This window comes from Triticum aestivum, chromosome 5A (genome assembly GCF_018294505.1).
Source record: "Triticum aestivum cultivar Chinese Spring chromosome 5A, IWGSC CS RefSeq v2.1, whole genome shotgun sequence".
NCBI classification, from domain to species: domain Eukaryota; kingdom Viridiplantae; phylum Streptophyta; class Magnoliopsida; order Poales; family Poaceae; genus Triticum; species Triticum aestivum.
The window spans coordinates 586,753,413-586,767,215 of record NC_057806.1 but is presented as its reverse complement, the minus strand read 5'-3'; the positions used below and the strand labels follow the sequence as shown (position 1 = coordinate 586,767,215).

Here is a 13,803-nt window from a genome sequence, read left to right as displayed (position 1 = left end):
CTACAAAAGAACATGCACGCGACGCGTCATGTCGGCCCCGCTCATTAGTTTCACTAGCAAAAGGGCCCGTGCGTTGCAACGGGAGAAAAGAATACCACACGCTCTTAATTTACAAAAGAAATGTCTATAATTTGAGTATTTGTAGCTACGGCCCAAACAAAGACGGTCTTTGCATACAAAAGCTCAAGTTCAAGATTTCACATGTCTTCTATTTAAACATGGCTTGCATGTAGATTTAATACGTACAAAGAAACGGGCAACCCGTCTTTAATTTCGTCTCTAATCCTGATTTCGTTGAGATATTCATCCACAATCCGGATCAGTACCAATCCGGATCAGTACCGATATGAAAGTAAGCCGGATAATGCATTGTTGATTAAGATTGCATCTTAGGTATAGATTGTCAAAACTTGTTCAAACGCTAATCAATGTGATTTGTTGCGGTCTGCCCCAAATTCGATACTAATCTGCAAACAAACAAAAAACGAAAACTAGTACTCCCTCCCTCCGTAAAGAAAATTGATACCCCTTCTAAAGTAGTGATCTAAACACCTTATATTTCTTACCAATTCGTTATCCTAGGCACAAATGTGATACTTATATGCAATTAAGTGTGGAGATAAGCTAGGATCGCTAGCTATATGTTGATCCTAGGGTTCAGCCCCTTCGGGCTGCTTCAACGATCGAAAACTACAGTGTTGTGGGTTTGACCGTATAGGTGGCCGTTCCTAATATTTCCTTGGACATTCGTTCGTGGTAGACTAGGATCTAGGAGTACCCCTAAACAGCAAATCCGTTAAACATACTCCACAATGCACTAGTATCGATCTTACAAATGCATAGGACTGCTCAGATGATCTCATCAACCTTGGACGACATAGGATTGGCCGTCATTTGGTATCGCCGGCTCCCATGCACGGACTGCTCGTACGTCTCGCCCTCGCCCCACACCGCGTACGCGTCCTCCCCGTGTATGGCGTCGTCGCCGGCCGCCAGCTGCTCCTCGCTGAGCCGGAGCGGCACGGCCACCCTGACGAGCAGGCAAATGATGCTCGTGACGACGACGTTTAGGGCCACGATGAACGCGATCCCGGCCAGCTGCACGCCCATCTGCCGAAACCCCGCGGAGACGCGCCCACCCCTGACCGCGTACACGAATCCCACGTACCGCGGGTCGTCGCCGAAGAAGAGCCGGCATAGCCGCGGCTCCGCCAGGAGGCCCGTCATGAGGCCGCCGAGGCTGCCGGCCACGCCGTGCGTGTGGAGGATGGCGAGCGTGTCGTCCACGTGCCTCAGGAGCCGGCACCGCTTGTGCAGCACCATCATGGTGAACCACGGCACGCTCCCGGAGACGAGCCCCATCAGCATCGCCGCCCAGCCCTGCACCAGCCCGGCGGCCGGGGTGATGCAGACGAGGCCGGTGATCATGCCCTGGACGGCGCCGAAGGCCGAGGGGCGGCCGAAGACGAAGCAGTCGAGGATGAGCCACACCAGGAGGCTCGTGGCCGTGCAGAGGTGTGTGTTGACGACGGCGACGGACGCGTCGATGTTGGCGGCGTACGGCGCGCCGCCGTTGAACCCCGTCCACCCCATCCACAGCAGCCCCGCGCCGGCGAGCGTGAGGATGATGTTGTTGGGCGGAAACGTCTCCCTGTCCTTGGCCGTCCTCGGGCCGACCCAGAAGGCGGCGGTGAAGCCGGCGATGCCGGAGGAGAGGTGGATGACGTAGCCGCCGGCGAAGTCCATGACGCCGGCCTTGAAGAGGAACCCGTTGGGGCTCCACACGCTGAAGGCGCCGACGGTGTAGGAGAAGGTGAGCCAGAGGGGCACGAAGATCATCCATGCCCGGAAGTCCATGCGGCCCAGGAGCGAGCCGGCGACGAGGATGAGCGTGATGGCGGCGAAGACGAACTGGAAGAAGAGGAGCGTGGCGGCCGGGTAGGCGCCGGCGAAGCCCTGGCGGGAGAGGAAGCCTGCGGCGTCGAGGCCGGCGAAGTCGGGGCGGCCGACGAAGGGGAGGAGGCGGTCGCCGAAGGACATGCGGAAGCCCCAGAGGCACCAGCAGACCATGGTGGCGGCGAAGGCGTAGAGCGCCATGAGGGCGGAGTTGACGGCCCACTTCTTCTTGACGATGCTGCCGTAGAGGATGACCAGGCCCGGCACGCTCTGCAGCCCCACCAGCGCCGCCGCCGCCAGCTGCCACGCGTTGTCGCCCTTGTCCAGCCACTCCGGCGCCGCCTCCGTCGCCATGATGCTCCTACCTCGCCGGGCGGCGATCGATGGCAGGCAGTCCACGATGCGAGTGTGTGCGCGCGCGTGACAAGATACGGCGTCGCGTTCGCGAGGCGAGTACGCGGTGCCAAGTGGAGGGGGCGAGGGCTATATAGGAGGGGCGGGGTGGAAGAGGTCCGAGGGGGCAGAAGCCGCGCAGATTCCTGAGGCACTTTCTGAAGGACGAGATTCAGTTGTGCATGTGTGTTCTGTGGCTGAATCTTCTGCTCTTTTCTGGGGAGTTTGTTGCATTCTACCTCTGAATTTTGCAATGACAAGCCGGCCGGCCTACCGTAATTAGCGTCTGAGCCGTGTGTTCAGAGCGGCCACTTCTGCATGCAGCAAACTGAATGGCGCAAAGGATCTAATGGATCATTCTCAACTTCTATGATTTCTAGTAAAAAATAAGAGTACAAAACTGAAGGTCGAATATGGAGATCAAATGTCGGACTTCCTTATGAATGTTGGAGCATTCCCGGTCCTTCAATTGTTTGGTCGATCTCCAGTTTTGGAATCATGGGCCGGCTAATCGGTTACTGTCAGGCGGATTTAGTCAAACACTAATGTTGCAAGCGCCATTTGTACCCAACATATATAAGCACATATGCTACATACAATAGTAAATTATATATATAGCATATGGAGTAGTATAAAGCGAACTCGTTGTACCGTGTGCTTGTACGTACTGATGCACGGATCAACACAAAACAAGAATAATCTTTAGCAGCATATCCCCTATCCTGAAAGTTCAAACCGTATCTATTATCTCAGTCCCTTGCCAATTTTTAGGGGTTTAAACATTTCTTCATCTAGCAAATCACCTAAAACTTAATCTCTCAGAAAAATTAAACATAAATTTTGTACACAAACTCATTCGAAACACACGTTTACACTAGTTCATCATATAATTTGAATTAGGTATCACATTAACATTACACATAGCATAACTAAACTGCCCATTTGCCTATTGCAATAACACTATATTGATATTGAACTAGGTTAAGCATCAACATAAAATATATATATATATATATATATATATATATATATATATATATATATATATATATATGTATGTATGTATGTAGATACTCTATTAGACTCCCAGGGTGAGGAATTACTTATTCCTCACCCTGGCCAATCGACCGAGCCAGCAGATTGGATGGGCCACAATCGCACCCCCATCCCTCGACCAGCCATCTGCCGTAATATGCGTGCCTCCCCCTGAGGTAAAATTACCAGCCAGCCTGCTATCAAAAAAAAAACTTTACCAACCGGACTCCACTACATCCACGTTGTAAGCTAGCCCACGTTCCCGTATTTTTCTAATCTGGTGCAACGTAACCTGCGATCAGCTTGAGGAGTCTCGATGGCGAACAACAGGAGGTCAAAGGCGGCGTCGTGATTGGGGGATTTGCTCGGCGGCAAGTCACCCACGGAAGCGACGACTCGTGAGCAGCGGCATCTGGACTCGAGGGTGTGGTGGTTTGCTGGCTAGCATGCCGGTGTGATGCTCCACGGCGTGGTGATCACAACGTTGTCTCCACTTGTGTTGGTCACCGGGCAGGTGGGGCGGGTGCCCTAGGTATTGGGCGGGCACTGTGGATGCTGCTCACGGCAGAGCCGGCCGTTGTGATCGCCGCGACGCGGTGCTGCAGTGCGTTATTGCCGCCGGGTTGATCTGGCCAACATCGTCTGCATTTGGATTCATTATTGCTGGGTATGTGAGTTCATGAGAGGAGACAGACAACATCTAAGCTACTGCTTCAGTTTCTTTTTGGCTTTTTCTCCCCTTCTTTATGCGCTTAATTTTTGACAAGCCTCCAATTTGGTCTCCGGTTATCTGTAAATATTGATTGAATGCGTTTACATTCTTGGGTCTGGACTAAACAATTGATTTTCATTACAAACATTCTGTAATTATTTGCAATGTGCCAGGTTCTGGTCAATTTGCAGCACACCTAGCAGCTGTTGCTTGCTTCTTCATGCGGTCTGTGTCTCCACCCACCACGACGGACCACAACCAGGCCTTCGCAGCTGGGGCTCTTCAGTATCGCCCCCTCTCTGTAAATTTGCAACAGTATGTGTACATTTATTCTCCAAGTATAGTTAGATTTAGTAAGGAATTTAAGTTAACTGAATTTCATCTTAGAAAACGTTACGAGAGGTAGCCTGCATATTGACCACACGATATACCCTCCAGATAACATTAATGCAGTTGGGTTATTTACTGAAATTTAAGCATCCCATCCTCGTATATTCTTCTGAAACTACATACATGAACTAAAGTTTTATCCTTCCCTTGTTCTTGCATAATCTGCTCATTTTGACTATTTACTTAATTCTTTTATTATTTTTTTCCATCATTGTTTTACTACATATCATTCATATTCAGAAAGTACAGCGCTAAGTCTGCAGCACATCCTCCATCACTGGTATATAACTCTAATGTATCATGTGTAGTTACAAACTTATTGTATGTACCATCAAATACGGTACATATGATATATCATGTTTCTCCTATGTCAAAAACAATATTCCGACCTAGCTTATTACACATGTACCAGCCTCTCCCCCCCCCCCCCCCCCACCACACACACACACACAATTTTGTCTCAACTGTAACTAAAATCTACGTATATCTTCACTGCATCTAATTTATCTTTCATTTGCTCTCTGCAGAGCGATGCAGTTTACAGACACTACTACCAGTATGTTCCATGTCCCTACAGAAAATGTTAGAGTGGCAGGTGACAATCAAGATCCTTATGCTGCTGCTGACACAGCTAACTCTGTTGTTCATCAAGCTGCTGCTTCTTCCACTCCCCCTCCTCGCGAAAAACATCCAAGGCCATCAAAACCTCCCACCGTCCGAAACGAGAATCTTGCTACAAAGAGGAAGGTTAGGGCATGCAGTATGAGCGATGATGATTTTGTGTGCCCCCCTGCCCCTCGTGTGACCAAGGCCTCTAAACCTGCTAATGGGAAGTTCAAAAAGGTAAAATGTTACCAGGTCCCCATTGTTTCTACCATGTTCATATTTGGGTTATGCCGTTTAAAACTTTTGACAATTCTGTCATGTCCTACTGTTTCTCGAACCTTATTTTGTTGTTATTCTGTTGTCTCATCAGGGTAATATTAATCGTTCTAAAAAGATATGCCCAAACTATAAGTGTGCTCCCAATCAAGTTTTACTTGCCATTAACAGTTTGTGTGTACCTGCCAAAGATAAGCTCAAAGAATATGACTTTGGAGTTTTCTTGGACTTGAAACTAAAGAGTATTGAGAACACAAGGTTACTGATGTTCCTAATGGATAGGCTGGACCCCGATACGCTCACCTTGCACTTTTCTGATAATAAGTGCCTGAAAATCACTACACACTCCATCCAATGTGTTCTTGGGTTGCCAAATAGGGGCACAAACATAGTTGTACCCGATAAGCAAATCCAAAAAGCAGCATTATGCAAACTGAAGCAGAAACTTTGCATCGATCAAGGTGTAGATGTCAAGGTGCAAGATTTGATTGCACAAATTGCAAAAGATAAAAAGGGTGATGATTTCGCAATCAGGTGCTTCCTAATGATTCTCTTGAACAAGATGCTTTTGCCGGGGACTACTGATTACATCACAGGAAAGGAGGCTGCAATAACCGAGGACATCACAAGGTTGCGCTCCGTAAATTGGCCAAAACTAATTTTTGATGACATTTCCCATGCCTCTAAATTGTGGCACTCAAAGAAGACCGGTGCCACTAGCCCCTCTATTCATGGTTGTGTGTTGTTCCTAATTGTGAGTATCAAAGCATTTTTCTTCACACTAAACCATCAATCCAATTTACTCCATGCATACCCCTTACTATTGGAGTTATGACTGTCTTAATGTATGTTATTTTTTAGGTCTATTATTTGGATAATTTATTGGGAGAGCCTTCTACCGATCTGAACGTTACACCACGTGTAACTCATATTACGAGGGAACAAATCTTGAGTCTAATTGACCAAGATAAGATAGTGATTGACGGTCTTGAATCATTTGGTGCTTTGCCGGTCAGTTGCTCAACTATTTTGTGTTCTGCAAAGCCTTTCTTTGATCATATCTTGTAACGTATGTTAATCATTTTCTTTTCTTGTTTTACTAGTTGAGGAGTCAGCAGGGCACTTGCTACATGGAGGGTGCATCCCCATCAACTGATGTCCCTCCAGCATATAGTTCAGCTGATATCCCGTCTCGATCCCATTGTCCTCCTCCTACACCTTTGATTAGCATGCTTTCTCATCTTGCTGGTTGCTTCGATGATTTGTCTGGAGCACAACAGCTTGCGGCCAAGGCGGCCTTGCAAAGGTGCGATGACGACATCAACAGGCTGGTCCTCAACATACGTGATTGTCAGATGAGGGCAGTTGATGACATCAAGTGCATTAGGCGGGATGCTCTGTCCCATCCACCACCACCACCAAGCGACAAGGGTGCTCATACTGCCACTCCACCCCCCTGTCACAGGTCGCTGTAGATTCAAACTTGCACGACGATACGCAACACCCATGCCCCGCATCTAGTGTTGCTAACGCTGCAAATGTTTTGCTTAATGAGGGGTGCGAGAATGTTGTACATACGAGCGGCCTTACCTTCACTCAGATGCTTTCCTCGGAAAGGTTTCCAAAATCTCAACAAGGTAGCACGATTTGGGTGTTTCCACCATTCTCTATGTCTTTATCTTTCGATATGTTTTTTATGGGTGGACTTATCATGCAGATGCATTTTTGGTGGGATTATTTACGGAACCGCAGTGTACCAATCCTTCTCACGAATTTAATAGAAATGGTGTCTGCACAACCTGCTATGGAATTGGTATGTTCTTCTTCATAAGGTCTCCTTTTTTTGCATCATGCTCTTCTAACCACTTCATCTCCCTTAAAGATGAAGCCACTTGCTTAGATGAGGAAGGGCATGCTGATGTATACCCCACAGATCATTCCGCTTGCGCTGACGAAGGTCATCTTCTGCATCTTCCATCAAGTACAAGCATTTTTTACATTGCCCCACTCTCTTTATACATCACTAATGGACTCAACACATTGGTACCTCAAACTCCCTGGGCAGTTACCGTCGAGGAGGAAACTGTGCCCACTAACGAAATCATTTCAAGCAAACTTGATGATACAAATCTTGGTATGGATCATGTACAAGATCAGCATCCAAATGTTGATGCACCACTGCAGGCTGGGCTGTTCGCAAGCTATCAGACTAATGTCTTCAGTCCGTTCAGGAATATGGTCAGCTACTACATTTGTGTCATTATGAATTTGTTACATGATTCCGCTACATGTTGATTTTTTCTGCTTGTGTTGCTTTCACTTCCATATTTCAGTCTAGTGGGTTGCGAGGTCCTGTTTATGACGAGACACCAAAAAAACAACATCAGCCATTCACCACATCTGATCATGGCACTGCAAACTTTACACAATCGTGCGAGGCGTCTCAAAAACTTCCAAATGTTGAGGTACAGTGCTTTTAGGCATTACATTCAACTAAAATTCCTATAATTATGTATGTTTTGCTTCTTGTGTTATCCTTGCCTATTTTCCTTTCAGCAAGTACCTCCTATTGTCTTCGACAAGACACCAGATCACGCAATTGGCTCACCGCCCCGACATGTTAATGTCAATGAAAATGTGAGGCAACCCTACAAAGTGTCTTGTTGTCCAGATGTTATCTATGGAACACAACCACCGATAACCAAGAGGAGAACCAATCAATTAAGAAAGAAACCACTTCCGGTTTTCATGTTCCCACTAAACTTAATTGATTGTTCTATTAATGTTGCCGATGCTGCTATAGTTCGTAAGATTATCATATCTGACACAAGTTTGAAGAAGTAAGTAATTTCATTTTGCATTTGCTACATTTAATTTTACAGATTATTTGTTATTCAACATTAATTTCATGCATTGGCAGAGTACATCTTATTTCCAATGCCTCCCTTGGCGTCTCCACACTAGGCGAGGATTTGGCTGATTGTTTTAGGGACAATGAAATGGCCTTGATAGAGATCATGAATTTTTTCACCGAATGCCTTCGACATGATGAGAAGCTACACCCAAAACAGTGGAGAGGCCATACGCTTTTCCTAAGTTGGACTCTTGGGGTATGTTAACTAGCCCCACCCCGTACTCAGAACGCACACTTTTTGTTTTCCCCTTCATATATGATTAATGACTCCTTCCTGTATTTTTTTTGTTTCTATTAGTCCTCGCTCAACTGCGAAGAGCTCCAGAACGGTCAGATGTATAATAGTCACACAACCGCTAGATTATTGACCGAGCATCTCGATGGCATTAATACTAAAGAAATTAATCAGGTTTCTACTTGTAATGTCATTCAATAAGTTTTTCAATATGCTAGATTTAGCTTGTTACTCATTTTTCTCTCTGTACAGATCCTTTGGACATATCACCATTATAACCACTTCTCAGTGTTCTGCGTCAACTTAGAACACAGCCGCATTGATGTTCTGGACTCGATTGACTGGTCTAAGAGTTTAAGCTCATTTGAAGAACGACATTTTCCCGGGGGTCATACATCGATTCAACGCCTGAGCGATGCTTTCAACACAGTTACTCGTGGAGAGTTTTATGATTTTTCTGAATGGCCTATCTGGAGCAAGGATGTTCCTCGACAACAAGGCAATGATTGTCCCATTTTCACTACAAAGTTCTTGCGCCACTATGACGGCGAAGTTGGTCAGCTCCGTTGTAACATTAAGCTGGTATTTTTCTTCTTTTCCCCTTTCTCTAAGATGATGTTCTTCTGTTACTTTTTTGAGTTCTAATACATAATTTATCTGTTGCAGGAAAAGGTTAGTCAGTACAGGGATGAATTTCTCTCCTATATCTTGTTCCATTAGTTGAATGAAACAAATCCCTTACCCACCTCGCTGGAGGATTTCAGGCACAAAAAATATGATTTAAATTAGATAACTCCTCGGTTGTTCATAACCGAAAATGATCTTTCCTTGTGTTTGTTCTTTGTAATGTACTGGTTCCTGAGTGGTTTCAGGCTTGTTGTTACAATCAAATCAATGTATGTTACCAATGAGTACAAAGTCACTTTTGTGTGTTCCACTACTGCAGCCACACTTCACGCATTCCACCATTTTTGTCATATTATAAGTTCGGACCACAAACTTGTCAGGATTGTCTGTGATTTCCTCCCAATTTAGTACCCCCTCCGATCAAAAATATATGTCATGGCTATAATCTAAATATTTGTTCACATAACCGTTAATTACAAAATGTTCCCATTTTTTACGAGTGAAAAATAGAGATTATTCTGACATATGGGTTTGCAAATAATATAATTTTCCACTTTGATGTTCATATTTGAGTTTATGATTTGTACTAAATAGAATACTATCAAAAATTATAGTAATGCATAAATGTTCCTACCAGTTATCAGGGATATTTTTCAGATAAGGTTTAATTTCAGCTCGATATGTTACAACAGATAGTTCAATATTGAAAATGGACTTGACAAATAGAAAACATAACATCAATTCTAAAATGTTCCCCACCAGCAACCACGTCAAATATGAAATAATTTCTGAACACTGATTCTACACATAATGCTTTCAATTATCTCTCAGAGTACTAGAAATAAACTAGTTGTAATGACTGACACAACATAGTTTCACAATCGAGTTATTTACAAGTCACCAAATTGGAATAATTGCTACCATCTTTTCTGCAAGATTATTCATCACCTAGCAGATCATCTTCTTCTTGATAATCTAAGTCTTCATCTTCGTCCACCTCATCATGTATCAAACGGCGGCGAGTTGTCGTTCCCCTTCCCCTACCCCTACCCCTGCCCCTACCCCTACCCCTGCCCCTGCCCCTCCCCTGGGCTGCTCTGCTGCCACCAACTGCGAAGCTTTCTGTTCGTTCTTCGCATGACGCCCTATTGTGACCTGCCATAAGGCCGCAATTGCTGCATCTTCTTGTGCACTTCTTTGGCCCGGGTGCGCCGATCCTACGCCCTTCTTCTGATCTACAACCCTTTGTTTTTGCAATCGGTGGTGCTTTAAAATTATCTAGCTCACGGCCAGCTGGATCACTGCAACCTCCATAATCAAACACAGGCATGACATCAGGAGGAAGTGCCTCAACCTGATCCCTAAGTTCTGTCATCACATGAATGACTCTTTCATATCCAACTGTTGATCTGTCCCCCGCTCTAACACAGGCATAAGCCAGTCTGAGCATATTTAAGTGCTTTCCACTATTTGATGTCCCATCGGCTCCAACCTGGAGAGTGTCATTCCTGTCATATGGTGGGTCAATCTTTGCATTCCTTGTGTACCTTCTATACACATATTTGCTTGGAAGTTTCTGAATCTGCTCATTTGTCATCACTATAATAAGGTGTGGGCATAGCAGTCCTGTGCAATGTCACACATACAAAAATTAATGTTCATTCTCATCATAATCTTTGCCGCTGAAAAAAACGACAAACCAAACTCTACTAACCTGTGTGCTCCCACTGCTTGCACTCACACTTGTATTCTTCTTTCTCTTCATCACAAACCACTTTGAACTCATGTTGGGACCACGAAAAAGTCGGCCCTTCTCTACCGTACACCACAAGGAAACGACCAGCGCCAACTTTCTTTGTAAGAAAAGAGGTTCCATAAACATATGCTTCTTTGTATTTCCTGAATACTGCACGGGTATAGATTCTGCTCAACTGATGTTCCAGAGGGTAATTTGTTACTGTTTTTGGCCGGGCCTGCATCAGCAAAGATGTGTCAAAGATTTCCTTTTTTATTGATGCATGAGTCGTACTATAAGATGCTGCCATATGAGACGTCATACCTGAGATTCCATGGTCTCTCGGGCTTCTGCTTCTTTTCTCCCTTGCAAAACCTGAAACATTTTTCTTGCAAACACGTGCAGAGGTGTCGTAGGGTCAATGTGGTTTCTTTTCGCAATTCTGTTTGTGCTCTCACTGCGTTGTGTAGATGTCATTTTCCCACAATAAACATCCTTAAAGTATGCGGCGATCCATCTTGTACGCAGATCATACAAACTGCCAATTGTAGGATCTGACTCGAGTCCATATTCATTCACCATCTCCATCCATGCCTTCTCAAACTCCATGGGGGTGAGGGGATGATTTATTATTGTCAACAACTTCTCTTTCAAACCATCATACAAGTTATACAACACCTTCAAGCTGTCTTTGTGACCATGCAAAACATGCCATCTGCATAGCCTATGAATAGTGTTTGGAAACACTCCCGGAAGAGCATTTGCCATTGCTTGGTCTTGATCTACAAGAGATGATGTTAGTAATTTAACAAGTTCTACCGACTTGTTCCAGTTGGCACGTACATAACAACTAAAAGGCCAAGTATACCTGTAAGTATGCAATGAGGTTCTTTGTTTTCCATGCACATTTTGAAAGTGCGAAAAACCCAATCAAATGTTTCCTCCTTCTCATCACCGAGGAGTGCAAAACCAAAAATGACATTCTGCAAATGGTGGTTGCTCCCAACAAACATTGCTAATGGCTTATTGTAAAAATTGCACTTATATGTTGTATCAAAAGTAACCACATCACCAAACTCAGCATAGTTAGCCTGGCAGCTAGCATGACTCCAAAATATATTCTTTGGAGCACCCTCGGAGTCATGTTCTATGTCATAATAAAACTTACTATTCTGTGCTCTGCACTCGTTGAAGAAAGCCTTTAGTTTTTTTACATCATCCGCTCGCTCCTTACGCACATTTTCAGCTTTTCTGAAATTCATATTCACACATGGAAGCAGCAGCAAATATGTTACAATCAAACGGACTTTACTCTAAGGACAGCTACATCGTACAGTGAAAAGTGATACAATTACCTATTTTGCAAGTCACGTTCACTCCATGGCATGTTCTCACGGTTGCCATGCATCTTGGTCAACACATTCATGGTGGCATTAGGAGAGACGTCGCACATCTGCAGATCATCAAGGAATTCCATCATAGCAGGGTCTTTGTTCTTGTGTGAATGCATGTGCTTCAACTCCCATGGCTCAGGATTTAGGGTATGATTGTGCTCCAATAGTACTTTCTCATATATCCATTCTTTCCCTTTTTTCTGTTGGGTTTCGTAGTAATTTCAAAAAATTTCCTACGCGCACACAGGATCATGTGATGCATAGCAACGAGGGGAAGAGTATTGTCTACGTACCCTACGCAGACCGACTGCGGAAGCGATGACACGACGTAGAGGAAGTAGTCGTACGTCTTCACGATCCAACCGATCAAGCACCGAAACTACGGCACCTCCGAGTTCGAGCACACGTTCAGCTCGATGACGATCCCCGGACTCCGATCCAGCAAAGTGTCGGGGAAGAGTTCCGTCAGCACGACGGCGTGGTGACGATCTTGATGAACTACAGCAGCAGGGCTTCGCCTAAACTCCGCTACAGTATTATCGAGGAATATGGTGGCAGGGGGCACCGCACACGGCTAAGGAATTGATCACGTGGATCAACTTGTGTCAACTTGTGTGTTTAGAGGTGCCCCTGCCTCAGTATATAAAGGAGGAGAGGAGGGGAGGCTGGCCGGCCAAAGAGGGAGGCGCAGGAGAGTCCTACTCCCTCTGGGAGTAGGATTCCTCCCCCCAATCCTAGTCCAACTAGGATTCCTCGGAGGGGAAGGGAGAGAGGGGGGCCGGCCACCTTCTCCTAGTCCTAATAGGACTAGGGGAGGGGGAAGAGGCGCAGCCACCTTGGGCTGCCCCTTTCTCCTTTCCACTAAGGCCCATGAAGGCCCATATGGCTCCCGGGGGGTTCCGGTAACCTCCCGGTAACCCGGTAAAATCCCGATTTCACCCGGAACACTTCCGATGTCCAAACATAGGCTTCCAATATATCAATCTTTACGTCTCGACCATTTCGAGACTCCTCGTCATGTCCGTGATCATATCCGGGACTCCGAACAACCTTCGGTACATCAAAATGCATAAACTCATAATATAACTGTCATCGTAACCTTAAGCGTGCGGACCCTACGGGTTCGAGAACAATGTAGACATGACCGAGACACGTCTCTGGTCAATAACCAATAGCGGGACCTGGATGCCCATATTGGCTCCTACATATTCTACGAAGATCTTTATCGGTCAGACCGCATAACAACATACGTTGTTCCCTTTGTCATCGGTATGTTACTTGCCCGAGATTCGATCGTCGGTATCCAATACCTAGTTCAATCTCGTTACCGGCAAGTCTCTTTACTCGTTCCGTAATACATCATCTCACAACTAACATATTAGTTGCAGTGCTTGCAAGGCTTATGTGATGTGCATTACCGAGAGGGCCCTGAGATACCTCTCCGACAATCGGAGTGACAAATCCTAATCTCGAAATACGCCAACCCAACATCTACCTTTGGAGACACCTGTAATGCTCCTTTATAATCACCCAGTTACGTTGTGACGTTTGGTAGTACCCAAAGTGTTCCTCCGGTAAACGGGAGTTGCA

At 45.5% G+C, this 13,803-nt stretch overlaps 2 protein-coding genes across 2 annotated transcripts; both read right to left on the bottom strand.

Annotated features, from left to right (window-relative positions):
* Positions 1-294: 294 nt before the first annotated feature.
* Positions 295-2,332, bottom strand: LOC123107831 (ammonium transporter 2 member 5-like). The gene has a single exon (XM_044529739.1). It carries the CDS (start codon positions 2,248-2,250, stop codon positions 850-852), a length of 1,401 nt encoding a protein of 466 aa, XP_044385674.1. The 5' UTR covers positions 2,251-2,332; the 3' UTR covers positions 295-849.
* A 7,689-nt stretch (positions 2,333-10,021) lies between these two features.
* Positions 10,022-12,300, bottom strand: LOC123101598 (protein FAR1-RELATED SEQUENCE 5-like). The gene is made up of 5 exons (XM_044522975.1): positions 12,175-12,300; positions 11,688-12,070; positions 11,144-11,601; positions 10,799-11,057; positions 10,022-10,710 (listed from the first exon to the last, which is right to left on the bottom strand). The coding sequence occupies exons 1-5, from the start codon at positions 12,297-12,299 to the stop codon at positions 10,022-10,024; spliced, it is 1,914 nt and encodes a 637-aa protein (XP_044378910.1). The 5' UTR covers position 12,300.
* Positions 12,301-13,803: the final 1,503 nt, after the last annotated feature.

Excerpts from the sequence above, each read along its gene's own strand:
- LOC123107831 (XM_044529739.1), bottom strand. The coding sequence starts at position 2,250 with ATGGCGACGGAGGCGGCGCCGGAGTGGCTGGACAAGGGCGACAACGCG.
- LOC123101598 (XM_044522975.1), bottom strand. The coding sequence starts at position 12,299 with ATGATGGAATTCCTTGATGATCTGCAGATGTGCGACGTCTCTCCTAAT. Across the intron at positions 11,602-11,687 it reads ACCTCATTGCATACTTACAG|ATCAAGACCAAGCAATGGCA; the intron begins GTATACTTGGCC and ends CATCTCTTGTAG. Across the intron at positions 11,058-11,143 it reads GAGAGACCATGGAATCTCAG|GCCCGGCCAAAAACAGTAAC; the intron begins GTATGACGTCTC and ends TTGCTGATGCAG.